This window comes from Fundulus heteroclitus, chromosome 8, assembly GCF_011125445.2.
Source record: "Fundulus heteroclitus isolate FHET01 chromosome 8, MU-UCD_Fhet_4.1, whole genome shotgun sequence".
In the NCBI taxonomy this organism is placed as follows: domain Eukaryota; kingdom Metazoa; phylum Chordata; class Actinopteri; order Cyprinodontiformes; family Fundulidae; genus Fundulus; species Fundulus heteroclitus.
Genome location: NC_046368.1, coordinates 20,414,558 through 20,441,902, shown reverse-complemented (window position 1 = coordinate 20,441,902; position 27,345 = coordinate 20,414,558). Strand labels below are relative to the sequence as shown.

Sequence of the window (27,345 nt, the reverse complement as noted above, 5' to 3'; positions counted from 1 at the left end):
TAACAATGTAACAAAGAGGCTTTATTTATTCATTAAAACACAGCACTGTTAAATGCATTTTAAAGCAGTATTATTCAACATATCTGATAAAGAGAGCAATGAAGATGCAGCCTATCAAAGACATGGCAGAGGCTGACAGGACCACCACAATTACACTTCCAGCTGCGTTGACCAGACCTCCGAGCCCCGCTCCCACAATGATCTGAGCCAACTGGACCATACAGGTGAGTACCGCGCAGTCCATGCCGGTGCCTCTAGGGCTTTTATTGCTGCCTTGTAGCTTTGGTTGTTCCTGGAAGAACAGCAGGTAGTAATTTTGCCGATTAGTGGGGAGAAAGAAGGCCAAGGAAAAACAGCAATAACGGAAATTGTCGGAAACAAGAATTATGTGTGACAAAAATCATCGACCGATGAACAACCTCTACACAGCGAATCACTTCAAATTGCCATCCATTTGTATTCCCTCACAACTCAAATGCTTGCTGTTAGATATCAACACTTGGATTGACAAAAATGCTCTTTAAAGATTTGATGTTTAAGCATACATTCCTGCAGCTCACATGGAAATCTTAAAGGGAAGAGCAACTTTCAGCTTTTGGGGCCATTATTGGAACACAACAAGGGAAAGTAAGTAGGCCACGTCATTTAAATATTAAAATATAACCCCAATGCCAGAGCCTTTGTGCCACTCTCAGACGTCTTTGAACTGGTATTAATCATTTAAATTTACACCCGTGGACTTGCCAAAAACAGGACAGTTATGGAGATAGAGAGATTTTCTTTCCCATCCTAAATTTGACTTCAATCAAAAATACATACTGCAATAAAAAATACCGAGATGTCTCAGGACATTAACTAATTTCTACTGGTCTATGTTCTTTTATCAACATTATTAATATTGTAATGCAAGCAAATCCTAATCTTTACAATTTTTGCAGCCCCGGTAAACAAGATGATAACACCTGGTTGCTGTGGAAAAGTAGCCGCCCCTAGATCCACCAGTTGGTTGTGTTACCCATGGGGGCAAAACAACTGCAATCAATCATTTGTGATGGCAGGGAAGGAGTGTTTTCCATTGCTGTGGATGAATTTGTACCACTCTTCAAGGAGAATTGTTTTAACACATGAAGTGGTTTTACAAGCATACAAAGTTTGTTTCAATCAATGCCACAGCATCTCTCTTGCAACTTTGTCGCGCCTTTGAGTAGGCCACTCAGAAATCTAGAGCCATCCAGAGTTGGATTTGCTGCTGTGCTGTGCTTCATTGACTCCCAGCATTACAAAAGTAAGCTTCTCCTTAAGATCACAAAATTATACAACACTCTATCTACCGGTCTGTCTGTCTGTCTGTCTATAGTAGGAACATCTGAGGACATCATTGTGGCACTAGATAGGGTTTTAGAGCCTTGTATAAAAGTCCAACTTGTGGATATTATTGTAATAAATTAGTTTAAAGCTGTTTGTTTTAAGGTTTTCACATTTTCTTATTTTTGTTTTGTATGCCAAATGTTTTTTTTTTTTTGTTTTTTTTTTTGGAATTGTCTCAGGTTTGGAATAAATAATTGTAATAAAATATTATAGACACTCAATTTTAGACATTTTTTGTGCTACTGAGGAAGTTTCACACAGCTCAAAGCAAAGTTATAAATACAGGCGGTCATTCTGATACACAATAAAAGACTATAGCTAAGAAAAAAAAAAACGTTTAGGGTTTATTTCAAAATGAATAAAAATGTGACTCCGTATCATTAACAGTCTTCAATCAAAGTAATGTTTGTCCAAATGGAAAACAGGTCCATATACCTTTGCTGCATCAAATATCCATTTGGGTTTAAAAAAAGAAATATTACAAACTTAGGTTGTATATTATTCAGAATTATGTGTTAGCTTATGTATTACAAAATCCTCATTAATCCTATAAAACATTATCCAGTAGAAATTTAACTGCACTTCAGCCCTTAAATAATAATAGTCATAGATATCGGTATGTTTGCAATTAGATTGTTTTAATATTGTAAATTTAAATGTGCCTGGTTTACTTTAGCAGGAATGCTCCACTAGATTATAGCAAATGATCAGGGGATGATTCTAATTCTTATGTCTATAACATTAGCACAGCAGATTTCTTATGCCACTTTTTATAAATTAAGTTGACAAGCTCATTGTTGGTGGAAACTGAAAATAATACAATACAAACTAGCAGCCTTATTGTGGGCATCCTGAACTACAAGACAGAATCTCTGGTTGAGGCACAAAAGTTTATTCTTCTAATTAAAAGTATCCCAGCTGTGAAAGACCTCATTTAGAAACAGCTTCTGTACCTCCTCCTCACGCTGGTATTCGGCTATCAGGTTGAATGGGATTGTGTAGAGCGTGCTGGACATGACGCCGAACACACTGCAGAGGATGAGCGTGGCAATGACATCCGGGAAGAGGCCAATTAGGCTGGTTCCCATGCCGAACACAAAGTAGCCCATGAAGTATAATCCTTTCAGGCCGATGTATGGTAGCAGGAAGCGTTGCACGTCTAAAAAAAAAAAAAAAACACACAACCACACATGTCACAAATGGGTACAACTAATTAGAAAAGAGTGCAGGCACATAAGACGTGTTGTTTCTGGGGAAAAGGTGAATTATGTGATAACTACCTTGACGTTTATACTCCACAGCATGACATTTAATAATTATGCATTATGACATAAAGACACTGAAGTCAATTTATTGTATTCATACTATAAAAAGTAACCACTTTTTATTGTTTCCAGGCCATGGTCCCATAATATGGTTCAATCTGCCTTTAGATCAAGGACATTAGCTCCCCCTACAATTGCAGTTGTTATTTTACATGAATACCTCCTTCCTCAGACCTACTTTTTGATTCAAGCTCAGCTTGCCTCTGGGAAAGCATCATCGGTGCAGAGCCTGTAAATGAGAGGCTTCAACCTGCACACCAAAGCTACAACGCAGGGGAACTGTAATTGTCCACAGCTATCTGTTTCAGTACATGACCTTGTCTGGCTCTCGTGTGTCTGGAGGTTAATAGATCGTGGTTTTCATAATTATTGATCAGGAAAAAAATAAAATTTTCCACAGAGAGACCTGGCTCTTCCACTTACATGAATAAAGAGCAGAAGACACGGCATTGATACACAGTCCCCAGCAGCCAACTTCGACACCTCTCTCATATATGGCATACGCTGTAGAGTTGTGTTCTGCATAAGGATTTCCTTTATAAACAATCTGGGGGGAAAAAGGGGAGAGCAGAGCGATGTGTTAATGAATAAGGGTTGAATTGCATTCTCAATAGAAAATTGCCAACAATACAGAGCTTAATTTAAACCGTCCTTTTGGGATGGGTGCCTTAGTCTTTTCTTCCTTTTAAGAGGTCCAATATGTACTAGAGATGCACTGACATATCCGTTGATGACCAAAGTCAGCCAAGATTTTAGCTTTCCTTTACAGAAGATGACTGGATTGGAAATATTGCCATTGTTTTGTAGGGATAAAGTAAAAATCTACATTCTCATGAGTGTTGGACACAGAGACATGTTTTAATAACGCTAGCCACGCTAATCTCTAAGATGGTAAGATCAATTTAAAATGTCAACTCTGTAGTAATTTTGTGTTTATCTTAAAATCTTAATTAAACTGTTTAGAAATATAAAACAAAGGTGTTTAATAGCTGCTGCCTCACGCATGGTATGTCCTTACGTGTTCCTGTAGAAATCAGATTTAGCTAAAATCGTTGTTTGCAGGTCGAGCCTTTGTAAAATGATCTCTGGCGGATGTAGTTCCAGGCTCTAAAACAAACATTACCCAGGAAAAGGCATGTGAGTTTTGCAACCCATTTTATCTCACGTTAAAGATGCACCAGAGCTTTTACCAATAATTGGTAGCAAACGCAAAGTGAAAAATTCCCCGCCTTCATCTTTATTATGCATATCACAGAACAGAATGCGACTCAATCTTTTGCCACAACCTGCCCCCTCACACAAACACATATTAATGAGGCATGTTCTTTTTCTCCTCATAAATTTGTTGCTCTCACTTTGCTGCCCTGTCTTCATCTGACACTGATTATTTACAGCTTGATTTCAATTAACATAATGATTGCTCAGTGGCAAAGAGTGAGGGCATTTAACATATTCAGAGAAAGGCAGAAAGGGGAGTCTAAACAAGAAAAAGCTTTAAAATTTACATAAATTATTTTTGAAAAGCAAAATAAATCCATTAATCAGATATCATTGTGTGCTATGTGAGTACGTCAGTGCACCCAAACACAGTATGGTACAAGTTGACCTCTGCAATAAAAATATTGAGCTAACATTACTGTACGTAACACCACATTAAAGCTTTTAAACCTTTTTCTTTCAGTGTTGGGGCTTTGTCACAAATTACTAACACATCATTTAATTTCTAAATTACAAGCAGCTTGGGGGCTAAACTATCGACAGCAGCACAAATAGCCAACAAAGCAATTACAAGGTCAGTAAAATAAGTTTTGCTCAAACGTGTAATTTAATTTAATTTGGTTGCATAATGTTTATTTTTAGCTTCTATTTGTCTTTTCATGTGCTGAATCACATGTACTGTTAAAGTGTGAACCTTGTGTTCACACTGAAAGCACTCTCTGCTAACAGAGTGAGCTCACTCGTTTGGGAAGAAGGCTGTCGGTCTGAATACAACAGTCTGTCACTGTGGTGTCTCTGGTAATCACAGCTGTCGCAGAGGAAACTTTGGAACTGTACTAGGTGAAAAAGAAGACAGGGGTGGGGAGACTATCACCACCTGATCAAGCTGATATAGGGACTGTTTGCTGACCTTAGTCAGTCTTTTTACTATAAAAAACAGTAAACTAGCAGTTCTCTAACTTTAGTAGTGGAGTGTCAACCTCTTCCAAAATGAATCCATACTAACAATGAGCCCTACAGATCAGCTGGGGGTATAAAGTCATTAACTTGACCCTTTAAACCATTGAGTAAATCTCTGAATATCTGAGATGTCTAAAATGTAACATTGCAATATTTATTATATTTATTCCTCCAAAATTGTGGTTATTGAATTCCAGCGAGAGAAAAGGACAGATGCAGACTCAAACTAATCCTTACCTGTCCCATGAAATCAGTAAAGAAGAGCATGTTGCAGAGAAAAGCCGCCCACCCCAGCAGGTGACTGATGCACAGGCAACGGTAGTGGTTCGGCATGTTGATGATGGCTTTCATCAGGGACCTGAATGTCATCTTCTTCTGCTCCTGCAGAAAGAAAGATCCGAGATCAATACTAAACTCTTCGAAGACTTGCAGTCATATCCGACTCATTGGCCTTCTGGCAAGATTTCAAGACTTGACAGTTAAACAAAAATAAAAATAAAAACCTTCACAAAATGTAAGAAAATACTTATTTATTTATTAGAATTGATGACAAGCTCCAACATGAGGTTAGATGGGTCAGAGGTTTGAAAGAAGTAAAAGGCCAGCTGAAAATGCTCCACAACATTCTGTTACTTGTCAGTGATTGTATCAAATAAAGTTGTTAAAACACAAAATATATATGCACACACAGGTTGAACATAAGATTTGAGCACTAATCAATACCATAAGAATTGACAGGGCAAGATGAGTAATATTGATTTTCTTCTTAAAATGTAAAGTTCTGTGGATGCTTCAAGTGTGGGCTGTCTTCTTTATCACAAAACAAAGTAATCTGTCTAGATAGTCATGCAGACCTCGCACACGATCAAACACAATACTGTACAGTAACAGGTACAGTTGGCAAAATAATCGACATCTGGATTTAATTGATAATGAAAAAAAAATTTATAATACTGATTTGGGTAAAAAGCAATATAAGCAGCCTCAATCTCATTTGCCCGTTTTGTCACACTTCTTCCAGCAGCAGCACTGCAATAACTTAGTCTCTGCACCTCCCAGCAGCTGCTCTAATGTCCAACACAACGAGCATCTGCTGGAAGCTGGAAAACAATATATCATATTTGCTAACTTGACAAGCTAACGCTGTGACAATGATCTTTGGGAGTTACATAACAAGGTCAGCAAAGCTCCTGTATCTGCAATGGTGAAGTAGTACTCCACGGACAAACATCGGACGCCATGACCCAGTGCTATCTATTTAAAATGTCAGCTTCATGGACACAGACAACTCAATGACAGGGTTCTGTAGGTCTGAATACCCCCACTGAGATGTGCCACATAATGCTCTGTTTTAACCACACATTTCTCCATTTTACTGCAGTATGTATTAACGCTGGTAAATGTTGAACAGCTGGCGGCTGAGTCAGCCACACAGTGAAGCAATTAAACAAACTATTTATTCCCCATCTAGTTGTAAAGGTATGCGGCTAATAATCACACCTCATGTTGTAGTAGTAATTTTCAGCTTCAGTCTGAAGCTGAAAATTAGAGCAGAAAAAATGCAGGAACCCGTTGCAACCTAAACTGCTTTTGTAGTTGATCACTAAAAAAACAGAAAACGCAAAATGACCACAAAGGCAAATAATGTACAGTGCTACTGCTGAGTACATTTGCAGATGCTTGTTTACACTGTGAAAAATATGTTTTGTATGTGCCAGATCCATGTTTGTTTACATAAACAATACTATACTATAAAATTAGCCTTTGGTTTTTCCTTTGGTGGTGATTTCTTTTACTAATTAACAGTAAATTGAAAGGCAAATGGAAACACAGCAACACACTATAGATAAGCATTCAAAATAAAGTAAAATAATTGCACGACTGAATCAAAGGTACATACTTCTATAAAAGATATTAACACTATACTAAGGTTCACCTTGTGTACTGTTTTGCCAAAATTTTATTTAGTATCAAATATGGTTCTTAGTATCAGTGTCAAGTTTAGTATTTTAGTATGCTGACAACGCTAGTAACAGGTAATATTGATGTAAATAAATGACTGATTATCTGTGTAAAACAAAAATGTTTTATCATCTACATTAGATTGCATGTATCATACACAAATAAAGAAAATGACCAGGAGATTTAGAAGATGACAGTTTCCTATCTTTCACCCGCTCTTCATCTTTTAAAAATATAAAATGACAAGCTCATATGAAAGAAGCTTTCAAGTTATGCAAAGGCACTTTCCGGAATAAAAAGTAAGAACTGCAAGTAGTGCTTTCTCAATTAAAGACCACAGCTTTGGTAATTGGGTTATGCTCAAACTTTTAAAGATCATTCAATATATGTGCATCCCGACATTAAAGCAAAAAAAATAGCAGAACAGATCACAATTCTTTTCATTATAATTACGTCATAATTTTACGAGATTCAGCAGTTTTGTCAGCACACCAAATATAACAGCTTATCCCAACATCAAAAAACTCTAAAGTATATTCTAGTTGCTTTAAAGTTACTCATAAATATGTCCTTATGAGTAAAACGCACAGATCACATACCTTGTTTGGCTGCTTGGCACTGGATGTCACCGAGTTAGCTTCTCCCAAGGCTGAGAAAGATCTTGGTCTTTCTCCCAGAGCTGAATAAGATCTTGGCCTGAGTTCTGAGACAGGTGTTGGGGCGGCAGAAGAGCTGGGCTCCTTACCAAGTGCTCCGTAACCGTTGCTGTGAGAGCCCAGTAAGAGAAGGGCACTGGGAGATGAGCAGTCAGACACTGAGGGGTCTTTGCACAGAGGTTTCTCTGGGATGCTAAACAGGTGCACGGTGAGGAAGAAGCCCCAGGTGAGTGCTGAGAAAAAGTAGATGACTTGGTACTCGGAGCCCAACAGACGACCTAGCACAGAGTGGCCCCAGTCCATAGCTCCCACCAAGTAACCACAAGCTCCTCCCAGTCCTGGATACACAGAGATGGAAATAAGAGAAAACGGATGACTCTGCTGTGAGGCAGGGGAAGAGAAGCAACAATAAATGTTTTACAGTTTTTATTGATTGCTTTCAGGTAACACTAAATTTTTCAAAACAGTTCACACACAGGCCTAAACAGTGGTACTCATGGTCAAAGTAGCAGATTTCATTTGGAAAAGGCTGTAACCATACCAAAAACAACAAAAATACAAATTAAAAAGGCAAGTATTTCCTTCAAACAGCACACATTATAAACAACTGAGGTCTTCCAATTACAGTTTTTATTGATTTCTTTGATGCAGCAGTCGACTCAAATTCCACATTTTTCAAAACAGTTGACACAGAGGCCAAAAACATGTGGACCAAAAGCAAATTTTGCCCTCAAACAACGCAACTTGCACACAAATGTTTGAGCCCATCCAATCACTCATTACACAAGGGGCAACAAAATACAAAATACCACATTCAATGTGAATCAGTGTGGCATTGCTGGTCATTGTAGCCAATGACTGTAGGTAGCTTACATGTCAGTGTCATTTGTAGTCAAATTTGCCTCATCTGGCCTCATCTACATCACACTCAATATTTTCCCTTGCGATGCACCTGGGGAAACATCTTTTTGCATGCCTGATCCATCCTTGACATGCCTCTGCATCTATATCATTGGCAGCAGCAGTCATTGCATTGAGCATGGGCATCTGCTCATAGGGACGGTGATCATATACCTTCCATCTCCATGCACTTAAGAATTCCTCCATAGGAATATATATATGTATATATATACACAGGTAAAAGCCAGTAAATTAGAATATTTTGAAAAATATGATTTATTTCAGTAATTGCATTCAAAAGGTGTAACTTGTACATTATATTTATTCATTGCACACAGACTGATGCATTCAAATGTTTATTTCATTTAATTTTGATGATTTGAAGTGGCAACAAATGAAAATCCAAAATTCCGTGTGTCACAAAATTAGAATATTGTGTAAGGGTTAAATTTTGAAGACACCTGGTGCCACAAACTAATCAGCTGATTAACTCAAAACACCTGCAAAGGGCTTTAAATGGTCTCTCAGTCCAGTTCTGAAGCCTACACAAACATGGGGAAGACTTCACATTTGACAGCTGTCCAAAAGGCGACCATCGACACATTGCACAAGGAGGGAAAGACACAAAAGGTTATTGCTGAAGAGGCTGGCTGTTCTCAGAGCTCTGTGTCCAAACACATTAATAGAGAGGCAAAGGGAAGGAAAAATTGTGGTCAGAAAAAGTGTACAAGCGATAAGGATCACCGCAACCTAGTCAAGATTGTGAAAAAAAAAAACCATTCAAAAATGTGGGGGAGATTCACAAGGAGTGGACAGCTGCTGGAGTCAGTGCTTCAAGATCCACCACCAAGAGACGCTTGAAAGACATGGGTTTCAACTGCCGCATACCTCGTGTCAAGCCACTGTCGACCAAGAAACAGCGCGAAAAGCGTCTCACCTGGGCTAAGGAAAAAAAGAGCTGGACTGCTGCTGAGTGGTCCAAAGTCATGTTTTCTGACGAAAGCAAATTTTGCATTTCCTTTGGAAATCGAGGTCCCAGAGTCTGGAGGAAGAGAGGAGAGGCACAGGATCCACGTTGCCTGAAGTCTAGTGTAAAGTTTCCACCATCAGTGATGGTTTGGGGTGCCATGTCATCTGCTGGTGTTGGTCCACTCTGTTTCCTGAGATCCAGGGTCAACGCAGCCGTCTACCAGCAAGTTTTAGAGCACTTCATGCTTCCTGCTGCTGACCTGCTCTATGGAGATGGAGATTTCAGGTTCCAACAGGACTTGGCGCCTGCACACAGCGCAAAATCTACCCGTGCCTGGTTTACGGACCATGGTATTTCTGTTCTAAACTGGCCAGACAACTCCCCTGACCTTAGCCCCATAAAAAATCTTTGGGGTATTGTGCAAAGGAAGATACAGAATGCCAGACCCAAAAACGCAGAAGAGTTGAAGGCCACTATCAGAGCAACCTGGGCTCTCATAACACCTGAGCAGTGCCAGAAACTCATCGACTCCATGCCACGCCGCATTAATGCAGTAATTGAGGCAAAAGGAGCTCCAACCAAGTATTGAGTATTGTACATGCTCATATTTTTCATTTTCATACTTTTCAGTTGGCCAACATTTCTAAAAAATCCCTTTTTTGTATTAGCCTTAAGTAATATTCTAATTTTGTGACACACAGAATTTTGGATTTTCATTTGTTGCCACTTCAAATTATCAAAATTAAATGAAATAAACTTTTGAATGCATCAGTCTGTGTGCAATGAATAAATATAATGTACAAGTTACACCTTTTGAATGCAATTACTGAAATAAATCAAGTTTTTCAAAATATTCTAATTTACTGGCTTTTACCTGTGTGTGTGTGTGTGTATATATATATATATATATATATATATATATATATATATATATATATATACTGTATAGAAACATTACCTGTTCTCCACTGTGTTTCTATTAAGAAAAGTTGCCCTCTTGTCCTGTCCCTCTAAGTGAAAGGCCATGATTTACCACATGATCAATCATAGTTGCCCAAATTTCATCTGTAATTTGAGCCCTTCTAGCTACACCTCCATCTCGCACACAGATTCCTCTTCCTCTGACTCCTCTTCCCCTGACCCATCTACCTCTTACTCTGACTCTCATCTGCCTTAGACCATCCATGCTTGCAAAGAACAACACACAACATGGCACCTTTTAAAGCCTGCAGACTGCTTGCAAATGCAAAAGTTGTGTGAAGAAGTGTAAAACAGGTGCTTCAGTGATTTCATACCGATCAAGAAGTTTGAGCTGGGAACATATGTTTTCTGTTTGGCTACCACAGCTAAAGCAATGGAATTTGGACTGCTTGAATGACATCTACGTTAACTGTTTTTGCAAAAGGGTGGGGAAAATGTGTCAAACCGATGAGAAAAGGTTAACACATTTGCAAGAGATGTCTTCTGCTCAGCTGATATATCGACAATGTGAACTGAGTGGATCCCAGTTTCTCTCACAAAAACAGAAGTTATTCCAAATCCTTTGATCATTTCTGACTTTTGAATGTTGGTCTTAAATAACACTGGATTTACTCTTGTATTGTTTTATTGGTAATTTAAAAGACAGCTTTTTACATACCATCGCTATAGGGTTTGTTATATATATATATATATATATATATATATATATATATATATATATATAGTTCATAACTTTGTTAAATTGCTGTGTTCAGTCTCTTATGCAGGCTGCTTGTATAATTCATGAATTTTGGTTTGGAGTTGATTTGGTAAGCGTTGTTTGTGTTTTTGTTTTTTTCTTAAATATTGACTTGCCAGTTGTGAGTATTTTAGATAAGAAAACAAGCTTAATTTGTTTCCTGTCAGGGTTGCAGCTGCTGGAATGCAAATGAGACACAAAGTCAATATTCAGGCAGTAAATGGGTCCCCTAAGGAATCTGAATTTAGTTAACTGTTTTGTAGTTAACATTATTAACTACAGACTGCAAAGACTGAATAAATACCCAGCACCCTGTGGCAGGCTTTCCTAAATGTCACATCAAACGTTACTCCAACACTTTCATTATTAACTCTTCCCGCTGTCTTTCCTGTTGAAACAAAGGTGCAAAAATGACTCAGACAGCCGCTTAAAGGAGCATCTAAGAACAAAGAAGCTGACTTTTTATGATTGAAAAGAGTAGCCTTCATAATGGCAATTAGCTGCTAGGCTATGAAGTCAGCACCTTTGTTCTTTTCTCAATATTTGCTGGTTTTATTTGATGGTTTTTCATGTAATGTTTTTTAAAGTAAAACCAGAGAAAACAATTTACACCTGACCACATACCTGGACTGCACACAGAGTGGGTTACATAACAAATTTGTTCTAATCGGCTATCTCATTTATTAACTGCTCGTTCTTTAGCCCTCTGTGGCCGGTCCAAATGTAATAAGAGCATTTTTCTACATTTAAGTAACTGGCAGGTTTAGTATCAACCCATTCAGGATTCCCGCTTTAGTTGCTTCTGCTTGACTGGACAGTTGATCTCTCAACTTCATGATCTCTCTTAACATTGGAGCGAAAAAAAAAAAAACAAAACATCAAAATGTTCCCAACGAGATGGATTGAAACTGTGATCAAATGACTGTTTTTGGAACAGAAATAAATTGCATCATACAATCTAAAAGACAAGGCTGTTGTTTTGAGAGTCAGTCCTGCTTTGGGCAATTCGATACAACAAATAATGCAACAATGGTGAATTAAAAAACTCATAAAAAAAACATTGAAATTATGGGTCTATGCTAGGGAAACTTCTCTCTATGATCACTTCTCAAAAATGTAATGGATAAAAACAAAAATTTTTGACAATTTACAGTACATTTTTTGACAATGCCCAAACAGTTAATGGGTCACTTCCACAGACAATACTAGACAAGGCTAGTCCCAGACTGTGATGCTGTTTGTGCGGGTTTAACTCAGCCCCTTGGATAGCTTCATCTCAAAATAGTCACAAATTTAGTCTGTTTTGTATTTAAAAAAAAAAGCCAACTGCAAGAAAATGGATCAGTTACTCTGTGACTAAATAGAAGATTCAAATTATTTCTTGAAAGAGGCAGGTTTAACCTCTACTTAATATTGTTTGTGAAAAAGAACAAAGACCGTGTATAGTAGCATTGAGTATTAAGAATATCTAAATAAAGACCCACTTACACTACGGAGGCTGGCCACAAGAGCACTTGTGGATAGGAGGGATCTTTTGAAGCTCTTTAATGAAATAACATTTCCCCACTTAGGCTAATGAGGCTTGATGCAGATGTACTTATTAGGCTAAATCCAGGATTCCATAGTGTCAGACTAACTAAAACATGCTAAGTTGCCCTACACACACACACACACACTATATATATATATATATATATATATATATATATATAAATAAAAGGACTTCCAGTTGGTTGCCAGGAAAATGAAAGCGCTGAATATTGAAAACAAAGGCTTTGAAGCTGAGGTGTTGAAATGTTTCTTTTTAAAGTTCAGTTTAGCTCTGACCAAAACGACCCAACATCCCTGAAGCAGTAAAGTTTGTGAAAAATAACATTTCTGTCAGACCTAAATCCTTTTTGGCGATGACAGTACAAGGCGTTGTATGTCAGCAATGGTCAGGAGAGGCAAAACAAGCAACCTCATAGACATCTTTCAAGGTAACACCAGCAATAAAATCCTGAAATATGACAGCTGCACGACAGAGGTTATGTTTTGATAAACTGTTGTTAAATATGTTGCTAAGACGTGTAAGTAACTTTTTCTTACCAATTTGATTTAACGGATACTGATTTTTCCCCTTTTTTTATTTTTTTTTAAAATTTTTGTGATAAACTAGTAAAATAAATGAAAACTCTGGCATTATGATGGAATATGTCCATAAGACTGGCTGCATTGGTGTACGCATATTTCTTTATATTTTACTGATGTGGCCCACTTCTGCTGCCTGAGCTCCCACTCCTGCTTAATTAGAAGCACCTGTTTCCAATTACACCGGCATCCTCTGTGTGTATTTAAGTGATGTGTGCCATTCTGCCTCTGTCTGCTCATCTTTACCTCTGACACCATGTTTTCCCAGCTCTCTTTAATGGCTGACATCGTATTTTTTTTTTTATTCTTTAGAGTGTGTTTAGCTCTGCCTGAATGACTGACATCGTTCTTAAAAACCTTTTTGGAAAGGTCTGGGTTGTATGTGTTGTTGCAAACCTAGAGTTCTTTGAAAAAGGATTTGCCACGCTGAAGATTTATTTATTTATTTATGTTGCTTTTTTTGTCACACTTCAGTCTCTCAGATAATCAAACTAGTTTGGCCAAAGATGACATAAGTTAACAGTTTTTAAATATAATTTTGTTGAGCTATGCAAGACACTCTGGCCTAGTGTGAAAATATAAGGGTCCCTCTTTTAAAATCATGAAGTAATTGTCTTTAACTACATCTTTTTTGGCTCAGTGTCACCAGCCTCACTCATAGCTAATTACCAACCAACCTGACCAGTAGAATCATTTAAAGGGGACATATTGCTTTCCCGTTCTCCCTTTCCTCATTGAAATAATTCAGTTGTGGCCTATATAAAGAGTAACTGCAATGCTTTGGCTTGAATCCCTCTTTAATTTTTCCCCACCTGAGAGCAACTCGTTTTGGTGCTGTCTCTTTAAAGCTATAGTTGGTAATCCTGTTCAGAAACACTTTTTGTTATACTGGGTAAAATCAGCCTTCCATCCTGGAAGTAGTAAATGCATTATGTGTTCACGAAAAGGAGGTTAAAAAAATCATTCTCTGTGGGAGCTGCAGGCCTGTAAACATTTTAACCAGTCTCTCCCGTTCGCTCCGATGAGCAGGGATTTTGTTCCTGTTCACACTTTCCTCTGTCCCTCAGGTTCCTGGGGTATCACCTTATCTATTGGTTGTCCCACATGCCAATCATTCTGACACGTCGCATAACACCAATGTCCGTGCTCGTTCCTTCCTTGTTTCTGCTTGCTGGTTGTGCATGTGTATTTCTAGTGTTTATGTATCTGGTTAGCTTAGCGGTTAGCCGTTCATTGTAGCTCCGCTGCTCTCACCATAGACTTTGAACATGGTTGAGAATCACAAGAAGCGAACCACGTTCATGTTTATGAGAAGAGGAAGGACTCAGTAGAAAGACCAGAGTGGATTTGGAAGATTTTTGTTATGTGATCCCCCTGAAGAGCGAAAGAGCAAGTTAAGACGCAGTTATTCAAAAAGGGTTGGGGAAACTTCCGGAAAAATCCCCAACCCTAGCTTTAAATCTAAAGGAGGCACTTCAAACCCCGCCCCTGTCCGACTAATTTTGGAGTATGCTTGGGGACGACGTAATGAACAACCAATTACTTGTCCACTTGTAGCTTTGGCATCCTTCAGGTTGGACTACAAATCCCTCTGTGCAATAAAATTGGCGGATTTGCGAGACCGGTAAACTGGAAATCCATAACCTTGCTTAACACTTCCACAGCAAATACAGTGATGTAATTGCTTGAATAAAATTACCCACATTTATATTCACATTTTCTGTGCTCCTAGAGACTCCAAGTAAACAACAAAAAGCATTTAAAGGCTAAAAAAAAATAAATATTTTTATGATATGTCCCATTTAAATAAGATCTGGTGGACATGGACTTTGGACTTTGAAATGTTTAAATATATATCTGTATATATTGGGCTGCACAGTGGAGCAGTGGGTAGCGCTGTTGCCTTGCAGCAAGAAGGTCCTGGGTTCAAGTACACCCCTAGGTCTTTCTGCATGGAGTTTGCATGTTCTCCCTGTGCATGCATGGGTTCTCTCCGGGTACTCCGGCTTCCTCCCACAGTCCAAAAACATGACTGTTAGGTTAATTGGCTTCCCTAAATTGTGTGAATGGTTGGTTGTTTGTCCTGTTTGTCTCTCTGTGTTGCCCTGCGACAGACTGGCGACCTGTCCAGGGTGTACCCCACCTCTCACCCAGTGAAAGCTGGAGATAGGCACCAGCAACCCCTGCGACACCATGAGGGATTAAGCGGTTTGGAAGATGGATGGATGGATATATCTGTATCGGGTATCTCCATCCTGCTCAACGAGTCATGGCAATGTGAGTATGTGCACTGCCTTGACATGCATTTCAATAAATCAAGGAATAGGGAGACAGAATCTGACTTTGGAGACTGTAAAGTGGATGGTAGGGCTATGGAAAGGCTAAAAAGCTGCAGGCAGGCAGTGTGATGGCTTGAGAGCTTTCAGTTGGCCCATTTGTTCTTCCTTCTCTGTTGTGATTGGTTTGGCTCATTACAGACCCAGCGGCTCCTGTGTAGGTGTGATTGGGTATAAAGGTGGCTCCAACACAGTAGTTAGGACACTCACTCTTCTCCTCTCTGTCTCCTTCAGGGAGATTGGTTTTGAAAAAATGGGGTAATGGTTTTGGTTACAGTGCTTTTTTGGTTATTTGGTCCAACTTTCTTGTCATTCTTCAAAGAGCAAGATATTTTTCTATTGACCTAACCCTCTTATTCTTTCACAGTGAACTTTTTTTAGTTAAATATAACTGACCATTCTAGGTTTTGTCTGTGGAGTCTCCTCTTTTGTTGCCAACTATGAGCCAGGTTAGTAACACAAGCAGGCGCTATAGGCAGTGAGGGAATTGTCGAGGTCTGTTTGATTTGTTTAATTAAGCGTCTGGAAGTTCACAAGTGAAGCAGAAGTCCAGCTGAAGTTGGCAGCCTGAACATGTGTGCATGTTAGTGAGTGCAGTTGGAGGAATGTGGCTCTAGGATAAAGCACTTTGAGTGGTCAGTATGACTAGAAAAGCACCATAGAAAATTGGTCCATTTACCATTTGTTATTCCTACCACTGGAAGATTTAGGTTTAAGGTAATCTTTAAATTCTACCAGCATGTTTTTTTTATTCTGACTGGAAGTAATAATATTTCCTGGATTGAATTTGATAGCTCAATCAGTGTGATGTTTCAGAGGTCTTCCAACCTAAAAATCTTGGAGTGCTCCACTAAAGATAAATCATTAAAACATTAATGGAAACATACAAATAGCTGATCAACAACTGTATAAAGGGTTGAGTTGCTTCAATGCTAAGAAGGGTTTTCGTTTGTTCACTGATAAAGATGTAAAAGAAATGTTTGGCATGTCATGTTTTTGTATAAAATGTTAGTAAAAGCTGTTAATAAAGTCTAAATTCTTGTCCTTCACACAACTGTTACACGTCTTATGTGAAATTCCCAAACCTTTTTATTCCAAGTGTTCCCTTGAAAAGATCTTATTGGAGCTACAGTTCAAATTCTTATAGCCCTTCTAAAACTACAGAAAAACCAATGGGACACCGCCCCCCTGTGAAACAAGGGGTTAGTGGGAGAGTTTAGGGGTATGGGTGTAGGGGGATTCAATATCAATGTTTTAGACTAAATGTTTAGTTGACTAAAAAAAACATCCATCTGTTATTATCAGCAGGCTTAAATCAAGTTTTACTCTGTACTTTCCAAACTTTCTGTCATTTTAAGTTTGCTTTACTCTGTATCGGTTATATTAAATGATTTAATAAGAAAACTTATTAAACTTCTTTTAATAAGAAGTTAAATAAGAAAACCCCTTTTTAAATGACAAGTAATGAGGTAATTTGATATAACATTGAAAGATAAACTCTCATTTGCCAATTTAGAATACAGTCATATTCAATAGATTAGAATATAATGGAAAAGATAAAAATTTGAAATAAAAATTCTAAACTCAGTTTAGAAAGTCAAATTTATAGACACTGATGTTTTCAGGCCTTTATTTTTGTTAACTATGACTATATATTCCCCTCTTATGGCTAATAAAAAACATGACAGCATTAGAATATTCCATCAGACAGATAAACATTTCTAATACAGAAATGTGGACTGAATGAAAAGTATGTTAAATACCTGCTTAAAGGTTGTGATTTTAAAAACAGACTTTTAATCTGACACACCAGCTTCAGCAGAAAGCATTTTCTAATCTATTCGATATGACTGTAAACCTCTCACTTGTAAAATGTTATTTAAATGCACAATCCACGGCCCGTGAGATTGTTTTGCATTGAAAGCTTTTCAATAAACACAAACATTGATAAATCTGTCCAAAGTATGGCCATGCATAAAGATTAAAAGAAGCAGATGAGGAAAAAACTATGTTTACACCATAATTATCCATCCGTTTTCTATACCAGCTTATCAGTGCAGGTTGGTAGTGTCTATCTCCCCATAATGTTCTAGTTAGCTCTTAAAACTAGAAGATTTTGCCCAAGCAAAGGTCTTTGAATTCTTGCTTAAAGAGATTATTGGATTATTTTGACAACATTATACAATAAGGTGGTGAAGGATGTTCTGAGCTTCTGTACATTTTTATGATCGTCATGAAAGAAAATGTATTTTAATTGTTTACTTTCTTACTAATTTCTTACTTGCCTAAAAGAGTAAAGAGTAAAAAAATAAAAGAAATGTGATTCAAATAGATGATTCAGATTTTTTTTAGTTTGTTGTAATTCATTGCTGCTCTTTCTGAGGACTTTTTCTGAAGCGTCTTGATTTTTAGTTTCTTGAAATTTTAATGGGCACAACTTTGCTGACATTTTGCTCGCTGACTGTTTTCATAACTTGTTTTACAGAACTTTCAAATGAAAACAAAAGCACAAAGAGAATTATGTGATATCTTCACCCAGAAACATGAATAAGGATCGCTTTTGTCACTGGAAACATATTTCTGGGTGACTCATCCAAATATTATGCATGGGGGGTTTTCGTTGACATCCAAGCCATGCTGAAAATCCCTTATCTGCTTTGATTAAAGCGGTCGGTAGGACTTCAACCATAATGGTAATTACAAAAGGGCTGTCCACATGAGCACAAATGCACCGCTCTAATAAAGGCGAGGGTGTGACACTCACAAATAAAATCATAAACAAAACTGAGAAACTCACAGTTTTCATCACTTATTCCTCAAACCTCACATTCCAGCAGTGGCACGGTGGGGTCTCGAGAGTCATGTGCTTGGCCCGTGTTTCTCTCAGTCCAGACCCATGACTGCAGCACATGACAAGCTCAGGGCTGGATTACTGCCTGTCTCTATGTACAAACCAGCCGGTGCCGGCTGGCAGCTGAACGCTCCGCTGACGTTCACACCAAACACAGCATCTTACCCCCTGGCAGTTAGGAAAAAAAGCAATTTGCTTGATCTTGTTTTATTTCTATGCAGGTTTGTTTGGGCCTCGTTTTGAGAAGCATTTGTGATGTTGAGGTGCTTCACAGATTTAGTGTGAAAGCAGAGAAATATCAAAACGTTTTCTGTCTCTGGGATATATTTGAGGATGAATCTGAGGATGAATCATGCCATTCCAGGGTGCGTAATCACATCCACACACGTATTTCTTATTTGAACAAATGTGCAGTATTTTTACAGAAATTATAATAAAGGTTTTCTGAATTTGGATCAGGATACTTCCTCTTCAGAATACTCCAACTTAGTTCAGTTGTTACAATGTTTTATTTAACCTGCATTGCTAACAAATGTAGTTCACAAAGTATTTTGTTGCTGTATAATAGTGAAGTGTAAGAAAATCATGCATTGCTGTCAAAAAGCTTTACAAAACATAATGGAAAGTTGGATAATCATATGCCTTAAAGCCGTCTTTACTCTAATACACAGAAGTAAAATCCAATGCAACCAATTGTTACCAAAAGTCACCTAAAAGAAATAAATAAACAGTGTCCGCATGTATGTAAATTAATCTGAGCATAAATCTCAGGATTGTTAAGAGAGCACCAGTGAACAAATGGCATCATGAAGACCAAATGACACACTTGAAAGGTCTGGGAAAAGGTTGTGGATACATTTATAGCAGGATTAGGGTCTAAAACAATATCCCAAGCTCAGGATCCCTGTGATCACTCGTAAAACATAGAGTGCCACAAATGCACGTCTACCAAGACCCGACTGTTCACCTTAACTGACAGGACCGACAAGAAGCCAAGAGGCCCATTGTAACTCTGGAGCTTCCCAGATCCATAGTTAAGGTAGGAGAATATATGAGTAGGACAACTATTAGTTTACTCCACAAATCTGGTCTTTATGGGAAAGTGGGAGGAAGAAAGCCATTGTTGAAAGACAGCCATGAAAAAAGTTTGCCAAAAGCCACACTGGAAACACAGCAAACATGTGGACAAATATGCTCTCTTCAGATTAGAAGAGAGTATATTATTATTATTATTATTATTATTATTATTATTATTATTATTATTATTATTATTATTATTATTATTATTATTATTATTATTATTATTTAACCTTTATTTACACAGGCATTTTCATTGAGATCCAGTGTCTCATTTGTAAGGTCTGTCTTGCAAATGACATCTGTTTTGATGCTAGACATGGTAGAAAACTAAAATTGTACATGAACCCGAACACACCATCCCCATGGTGAAACATGTTGGATGCAGCCTCACGCTGTGGGGATGCTTTCATTCTGCAGGAAAAGGGAAAACTGGTCGGCATTGACTGCAAGAGCTGAAATCAGGACAATCCTGGAAGAAAAACTGTTATGGTCTGCAAAAGATTTGTGGTGGGCCTCACCTTCCAGCAGCACAACCAACCCTAACGCACAGCCAGAGCTACAGTGAAAGATTGTCTAGTCAAAGTCCAGTCCTGAATACGACTTTGTGGCTAGACTTGAAAATAGATTTTTACAGATACTCTTCATCCACTCCAAAGATGTATGAGCAAAAGTTTCAGTCTGTTAGATGTGCAAAGCTGGTGGAGAGACAATCCAAAATAATTTCAGCTGTAAAGGCAGTGAAATGTTATTAAAGAAAATTATTGACATAAATGCACACTATGCTATTCAGGTTTTTTTCTTTTCACCTCATACATCCAAAATGTTTTGTTTTCACATAAATCCCTTTAACACACACATAAGTTTGATGAAAATGTAAAAATGAAATAAATTCAAGGGGTCATAATTTCTAACACATTTCTGTTCTTATGGACAACTGATTTCCAAGCCCCCCATGGGTCCCCGCTAGTTTACCAAATGGTCACTATAATATTTACCACATGTAAAGCAAAGGTCATGAGTTAAATATTAGAAGGAGCGTTGCTGCTAAACTTGCTGCACAGTGATATGAAATGAGTGTAAATCAAATGTCACTCATTTCTGTCTTTCCGTCAGAAATGAAAGTAGTTTAATTTCCAATTTGAATTTGCACTTTAAAGGTCTAAGAGCTAAATTACAGAATTATTTCCATTAATAAGAATATAAAACCACCCAAACCATCCAAAGCTCCACCCAAGACGCCTAAAGTGAAAAATGAGCAATGGAAGGAGAAGTGGTAAATAATTCACTTTATTAAATGTCCATTTCATGACTTTTGCCATTTGTTGCTGCTCATGAAATCAGCTTGACAGCTCAGCCACAGCTTGACTTGCCATTTCTGTGTTTACATGTTAGTTTCATTTCTTAAAAAAAAAAAAAAAAAAAAACTTGCACATATTCATTTGTCATTGCTGTTCCACCTACTCATTCACAGCAGAAGTCCAAAGCAAGATTTCTTGAGTCACTGCTATGAAGCACACAGCTTGAATCCCCACCAGAGTTGCAGAAGGCAAAAAAAACAACAACTCAAGAACGTCTCACAGAACAGACTTCCATAATGGTAATGAGCTAAAAGCAGGTGCCACAATATGCTTTGTCAGAAACAGCATAGACAGAGTTAAAAAAAAGAAACAAAGCTGTGAGTGACCAAATCAAACAAGCAACTGCGTGTATGGACGTGTGGCATACCTGTAAATAGAGCGTGATAGTGCAGACCTCTCTCCTTGTCTGAATGAGAGCACACGTCAAACAGGTAGGCCTTGATGGGCCCGTCGATGAAGTCTGCTGCAAAGTCAAACAGGACGACGCCGAACATCACTACGACGATGGCCCAGATGCTCTTCAGTGACCGGTCACTGACCAGAGCTGCAAGAAACGAAGGAAGCAGCTAATCACTCCTCATCTCGTTAGCACAACCATACCGTAACACAGAATTTATCTATCTATCTATCTATCTATCTATCTATCTATCTATCTATCTATCTATCTATCTATCTATCTATCTATCTATCTATCTATCTATCTATCTATCTATCTATCTATCTATCTATCTATCTATCTATCTATATCTGTATGTATGTATGTATTCATGCATGTATGTATGTATGTATGTGGGTGTGTATGTTCAAGATGTTTGTTGTTGTGTTCATGGAAACTTAGAAAAAATCACTTTACAGATATGGGAAACTGTTATAATCAAAGTTCTGACTTCTTTTCCCCCAGATAGATGAAACACATAGTATGAACCATCTCTCACCTTAGACAGTACAGAAAAAATATGTGTTTATTGAAAGAAATGATGGACATATGTGGTTTTGAAGTTTCTTAGACACCAGTGGGTACTAATTTGCAGTGCTGAACTGTGGCAGTTCCTTTAAACTCCCAATAAGTTTTTAAAACAAGAACATAATGACAAAACAAACAGCTCCGCTAACCGTATAACGAACATTATCCGCTTCTTTTCTAGCATGTAACAAAGAACAACAAAGACAGTGTCTCAAGTTATTTTCCGCCTGTCTATGTCTCTACAGTAACTCCTGCTGCTCCTGGTAAACTGCTTTGGTTGTTGTTAACATGAGTAGGGACTGCCTGCGGCGCGGAACAGCCGCAGTTTTAAAATCTCACCCACATAACTGTCAAGTTTCATTGGCGCTGCTTATGACAAAGGAAACACCAAGAATTTCCCTGTCTCTGTAAATCTGATACCTTTTTTTCCCCTAAGAGACGCCTGCTGGTTGAAAATGCAAGTCAAGGTGTCGAGAATAGATGCAACACACATTGGTATTCTGGCATTTCTCTTGTGAAGAAGACATAACTGGAAAAATAAATGTTTAAAACCAAAGGACTATTTGCATGTGTATAGTATCTAACAAAACATGAAGCAACAAAATGTAGCCCATTCTAAAGACAAAAATGACATACCAGTGGCAAATAACCTTTCAAATTTGCTTCATGCTACCAGGATAAAGATCCAACAACTGGTTCTATGTTCATTCCACTTGATGTTTGATATTATTAGTGCATGTTTTTTAACAAAATTACCAATTGACCACTTTTTGGTTTGGGAGGAATAATACAGCTCTGCAAAAATTGTTAAAATTGAAATAATGCAAAGAAAGAAAAACAATAATGCCATTGTCTCGCACTTGACTGATGCGTGTTTCAACACAGTGTTTAACAAAAAAAGTTTGACTGAAAAAAATATTTTTTTTCAGTCAAATTAAGGCTGTTTTAAAATGTTTCTCTGCCACAATTTTGAGTTGACTGTATAAAAAAATAACATTTACCACCAAGTAGAACCAGCTATTTGGAAGCTTTGTGTTAAAACGTCCACTGGCAAACTGCTAGCCGCTAATCATGCTAAAGTTACCATCTCCTATCAGCGCTAAGCTAATCACTTTACACTCTTTCTTAACAAGTCTAGACTGCATTTAATCATCTTCTGGTAAAAAATACTTAACCTGGTCAGCACAGAAGATAGATTATTTGAAACATTGTTTTTGCTCTTTATCCTGTTTGTGAGAACACAAAAACTATACTCTGAACAGTTTTGGCATTTGGACCAGCTTAGAATTGAAGAAGCATTAAAAACATAGAACCTAATCAAACTTGGACTGAATATTCTGCTCTAATAACAATTGTTTAAAACACAATTTGTCAAATGTTTTTGCTCTACCTGTAACAACAAAATTTGGGGAATCATATTTTTCCCAAAAGAAACTTGGAAACCTTGTCTCTCGGTCTTATGAACCAACACGATTAATCATTTTGCCTCATGAGCACAAATTTACACTAAAAGCCCAGCGGAACGCCTACTAAAGGAAGAACATGTACTCGATAATGAGAAGGGAGTTTAAGTAATTTAAGTAAGAAATTTACCAGCGATTAATGCTGAGATAGCAGCCAAGAATCTAAAACATTTGTAACAACATAATCTTTGCTTACAGAGATGTTACAAACTGTTTAATGTTTGTAATGTATTTATTAATCCTTATAAAGGAGAGTGGACTCTTTTAGGTCAGTATCTCAATTAAGGCTGTAACAGCGGAGACTGTTGCATAGAAAAGGGGAAGTGCACCACTTTAGAGTAGTATGTAAAGTGAGGAAACATCAATGTGTCAAGGATTTGGTGTCTGAAGTGTACTTACTAACTTCAAATGTTCCTAATTTGATAAAAGATCTTTCTGAGCTAAATTGATTTGCTTGTCTTTGCTTTTCGCCACCCATTAACTTTTCTATCTCCCTATAGATGTTGAACAAAGAGAGCAAAAGTGGGTTTTCAAGATTACTTTGTGCAGATGCAATACAGAGGGGAAAAAAACACACTGTCACTCAACAACAATAGGAACTTGTGAATTAAAGCAAGACAACCCCCTTAAGTGTCTAAAAGGCAAGTAAGGTAATTACAGTATATTTTGTATTACCTTTTAGAAGAAAAACTAAATCTGAGTTTCTTCTTCTTCTTTAATCAAATACGAATTAGGTGAGAGAAATAAAAAAAACAACAACACATGACTGAAAAATAACAAAGAATTACAATAGCTCTGCAGGGCTTTTTTAAACTTTATATAAAATAGCAGTAACATCATTGATTAAATCCTGAAAACTGTACTATAACACAAATTAACCAACCAGAGAACAACTTTTGTTCTGATGGGAGTGAAGGATGGATACAAGACAAGGAGCTGCAGCAACAACCATACAAAACAAATAATCAAAGCTGATGCTAGAAAAATACGGAGGCATTTACTATAACCCTAAAAACGCACAGGTTTAATTAACTTATCCAAACAACATCAGAAGAAAAAGTTAATATAAAGACTGCAAGAAGAAACTTGCACAGCCTCTTTTAACAAAGGAAATTCACTCATAATGATTTCTAATTATTTTTTCACTTTTGTATGACAACGATTTTTTAAAAATTTCTATTCTATTGTGTGTAACTTTCATTCCAAACGTCTGCTTAGGGATATTTGTAAAAACATGTATCAGGCTTTTAAAATGTTTATTTATTCATTCTTTAATGGGCGAGGATAATTTTACCCCTAGGCTTCACACATTTGTGGTTTTGGTCGTTTCCTTCCCATTTTGTCAGTGCCAAATGCAGCCCTTTGCCGCCCTCACTTTATAATCTCTACCAGCAGGAGGCTACTTAGAGATTTCTTGGCTTGAACAAACAAAACAAAAGACAAAACTTGCACACAACTGCTCCATTATATAGAATCTTGAGAGTACAATATAGCATTAAAATAATTTAGACCTTCAGCTGTTTGTGTGATTGACACAATAATATATTTGAATACTTAACTACAAAAACATAAATAAACTGACATGCAATAGTTTAGGTCTAAATTTATGAAAGATTTTGTTTTTTGAAATGAAAACAGAAAAGTTTGAAATAGCAACTTGTGAGTATTACATGGGGACAGAAATAGATAAAGGGAGAAATTGATCTTGAGTCATTTTGAGCCACTAAAGTGATCTCTCTCTGTTATTGGGACAATGTGTGAGCTGTACAGTTAAGCCCTCGCTGATCTTGTCAAAAGCAATAAAGCGCAGCTGTCACAGTCAGCAACATAAGAAACATTCTCAGCACAGCAGTTCATATAGAACTGTCTTTCAAGAAAATATCATTAATCGCTTTTTAAAAGAAATTTGGGTCACTGGTTCTGTGTGGAGATCTTCTTGTGATCCTGCCTGGAGCCTTGCTGATTCCCATAAAATCCTTTTAGGTTTTCCCTCTTCATACTAAATAATATTTTCTCTGCTATGTCTCATATGTTTCAGGGGGCATCAGGTCAGGTCTGCTTATAGTTGTAAAACATCTAACATCAGTCGCAATTTTAAAACGTGAGTCTCTTGAGCTGTTTTGTTCACTTATAAATTAAACGTCCTCAAAATCGGCCAGTTGGAAAAATCTTGGGTCACAAATTTATCTGAGATAGGGGAAATAAATTGTATTTAAAATAATATTAAAATAATATTAATTATTAGATATGGGTAAAATCAAACATTTGTACACAGCAGGGTGGATGCTGCAAAAGCGACAACAATGTAGAAAAGTATGAAAATGTAGAACCATCATATTTATGCATGTCTTGCTATATTAGTTTAGACTGGTTCAGCTTTGTTCCACTAATATTCAATAATATATGTCAGTTTCTGTCTATATTGATCTCATCTTAATTTCTCTGAATGGAAATAGCCCTCAGCTCAGATATGAATAACTTTTAATCAGGAGTCAGAAACTTCTCTATAATTGGATTTTCCAACTTTCCAGTTAGAAATACAACAAGAACACCCGTCCATGTGCTACTTCTGACAAGGGAAAACGGATGTCAAACCTGAGTTTGACATCCACTATTGCTATTGCACATAAGACATGTTGTAGAAGTGGCAGGTATGAACTATTCATTATCACTTCTCACCGCATATGTCAGATTCAAATAATGACTCAGAGCAACGCACAGCCTCTAAATGTTAACATGTTCTAGACTAGTTTAGACTAAACAGAGCAGAAAGTCCCTGCTACCATCAGCCATTAGACTTTTTAAAACTCAAGATTAGTTCACTTTTTGTTTTTGGTGTCACATAAATCCAAAAACAGTCGCAGTCCCTACAGCCACTGGCTTTTTAAACAAACTCTAGTGCTGTCTAATTGCTGCAGTTTATCTTTAATTTCAACTTCAACTTCAGCTTTTATCGTTAATCTTTACTTCAAGTCTTAGCTCCAGCCTTTTATCTTTTGCAAATGTGTGTTTAACTTTTATAATTAGCTTCTTATCCTTCTGTCTTGTCTATTGTCTGTATTGTTTGTGTGATTATGTGATGGTTGCTACTACTATTACTTCCCGCAAACAAATTGCCCTTCGAGGACCTAATGAAGTAAAGTCTAAACTCTAAATCCTGCTGCTGTAACAAAATTTCCTGTGAAAGATCAATAAAGTTCTATTCTATTGTTTTAATATATAAAATAGGGACAAATACATTGTCAATGGCTTATTTTGCCAACAGCAGATAGCACTAAAAGAAGTGGCTAATTCAACTGCTCAGCTGTGGAGTGATGCCATTCCCAGATACAAGTCCGACACAAATCGAATACATCGCCATCCCTCACCTGAGATGAAAGCATCTCCATTGAGGAACATGCTTAGCCCTATCAGCATCATGATGCCAAGGACCAGGATGTAAGGCCTCCGCCGCCCCCAAGGAGAGCGACAGTAGTCGCTGGCCGAGCCAATGATAGGTTGTAGTAGGAACCCCAGGATGGGGCTGATCAACCACACGAGGCTGTATAGACTGCGAGGCAGGCCCACGCTCAGCAGCACCGGCGTCACAAAGGCTGCCTCGACAGCGTAGCAGAACTCCCGACCAAACATCACAAGGCTGTGCAGAATAAGGCGACCCCGAGAACGTCTGGGGGACTCCACGGCTCCAAACACGCCGCTCTCTCCGCTGGTCAGGTAGTCTTCTTTGGAGCCAGGGTAGTCTGTCGTGTACTCCTGCAAAGACGTGGTGATGTGTTTGCCTGGTTCCGAGAGCATGTTGGGTTGGGGCCTCGCAGACTGGTCCTCTGATAACAAGGTCATACTGGAGAGTAGTTACACAAAAATAGGAATAGAAAGGAAGAACTGGAAGAATTGTTGTTTAAAAGGATCAAAGAGAGAGAGTGTGGTTTCTCTCTGTTTTCCAGGTGAAAGAGGAAACGGTAAAAGTCCAGATCCTTACTGCGGTGCCTGGTTAATCCTCTTCTCTATTGCATAGTTTAGCAATGAGTCCAAGATCCAGTCAGCATGACTTAACAAGTGGAAGGCTGTTCCTGTGGACAGAGAG

At 37.8% G+C, this 27,345-nt stretch overlaps 1 protein-coding gene across 1 annotated transcript; it reads right to left on the bottom strand.

Annotated features, from left to right (window-relative positions):
- slc45a2 (solute carrier family 45 member 2) lies at positions 1 to 27,345 on the bottom strand. The gene is made up of 7 exons (XM_012879750.3): positions 26,630 to 27,345; positions 21,202 to 21,378; positions 7,433 to 7,827; positions 5,109 to 5,252; positions 3,117 to 3,240; positions 2,322 to 2,527; positions 1 to 292 (listed from the first exon to the last, which is right to left on the bottom strand). Exons 1-7 carry the CDS (start codon positions 27,099 to 27,101, stop codon positions 71 to 73), a joined length of 1,740 nt encoding a protein of 579 aa, XP_012735204.2. The 5' UTR covers positions 27,102 to 27,345; the 3' UTR covers positions 1 to 70.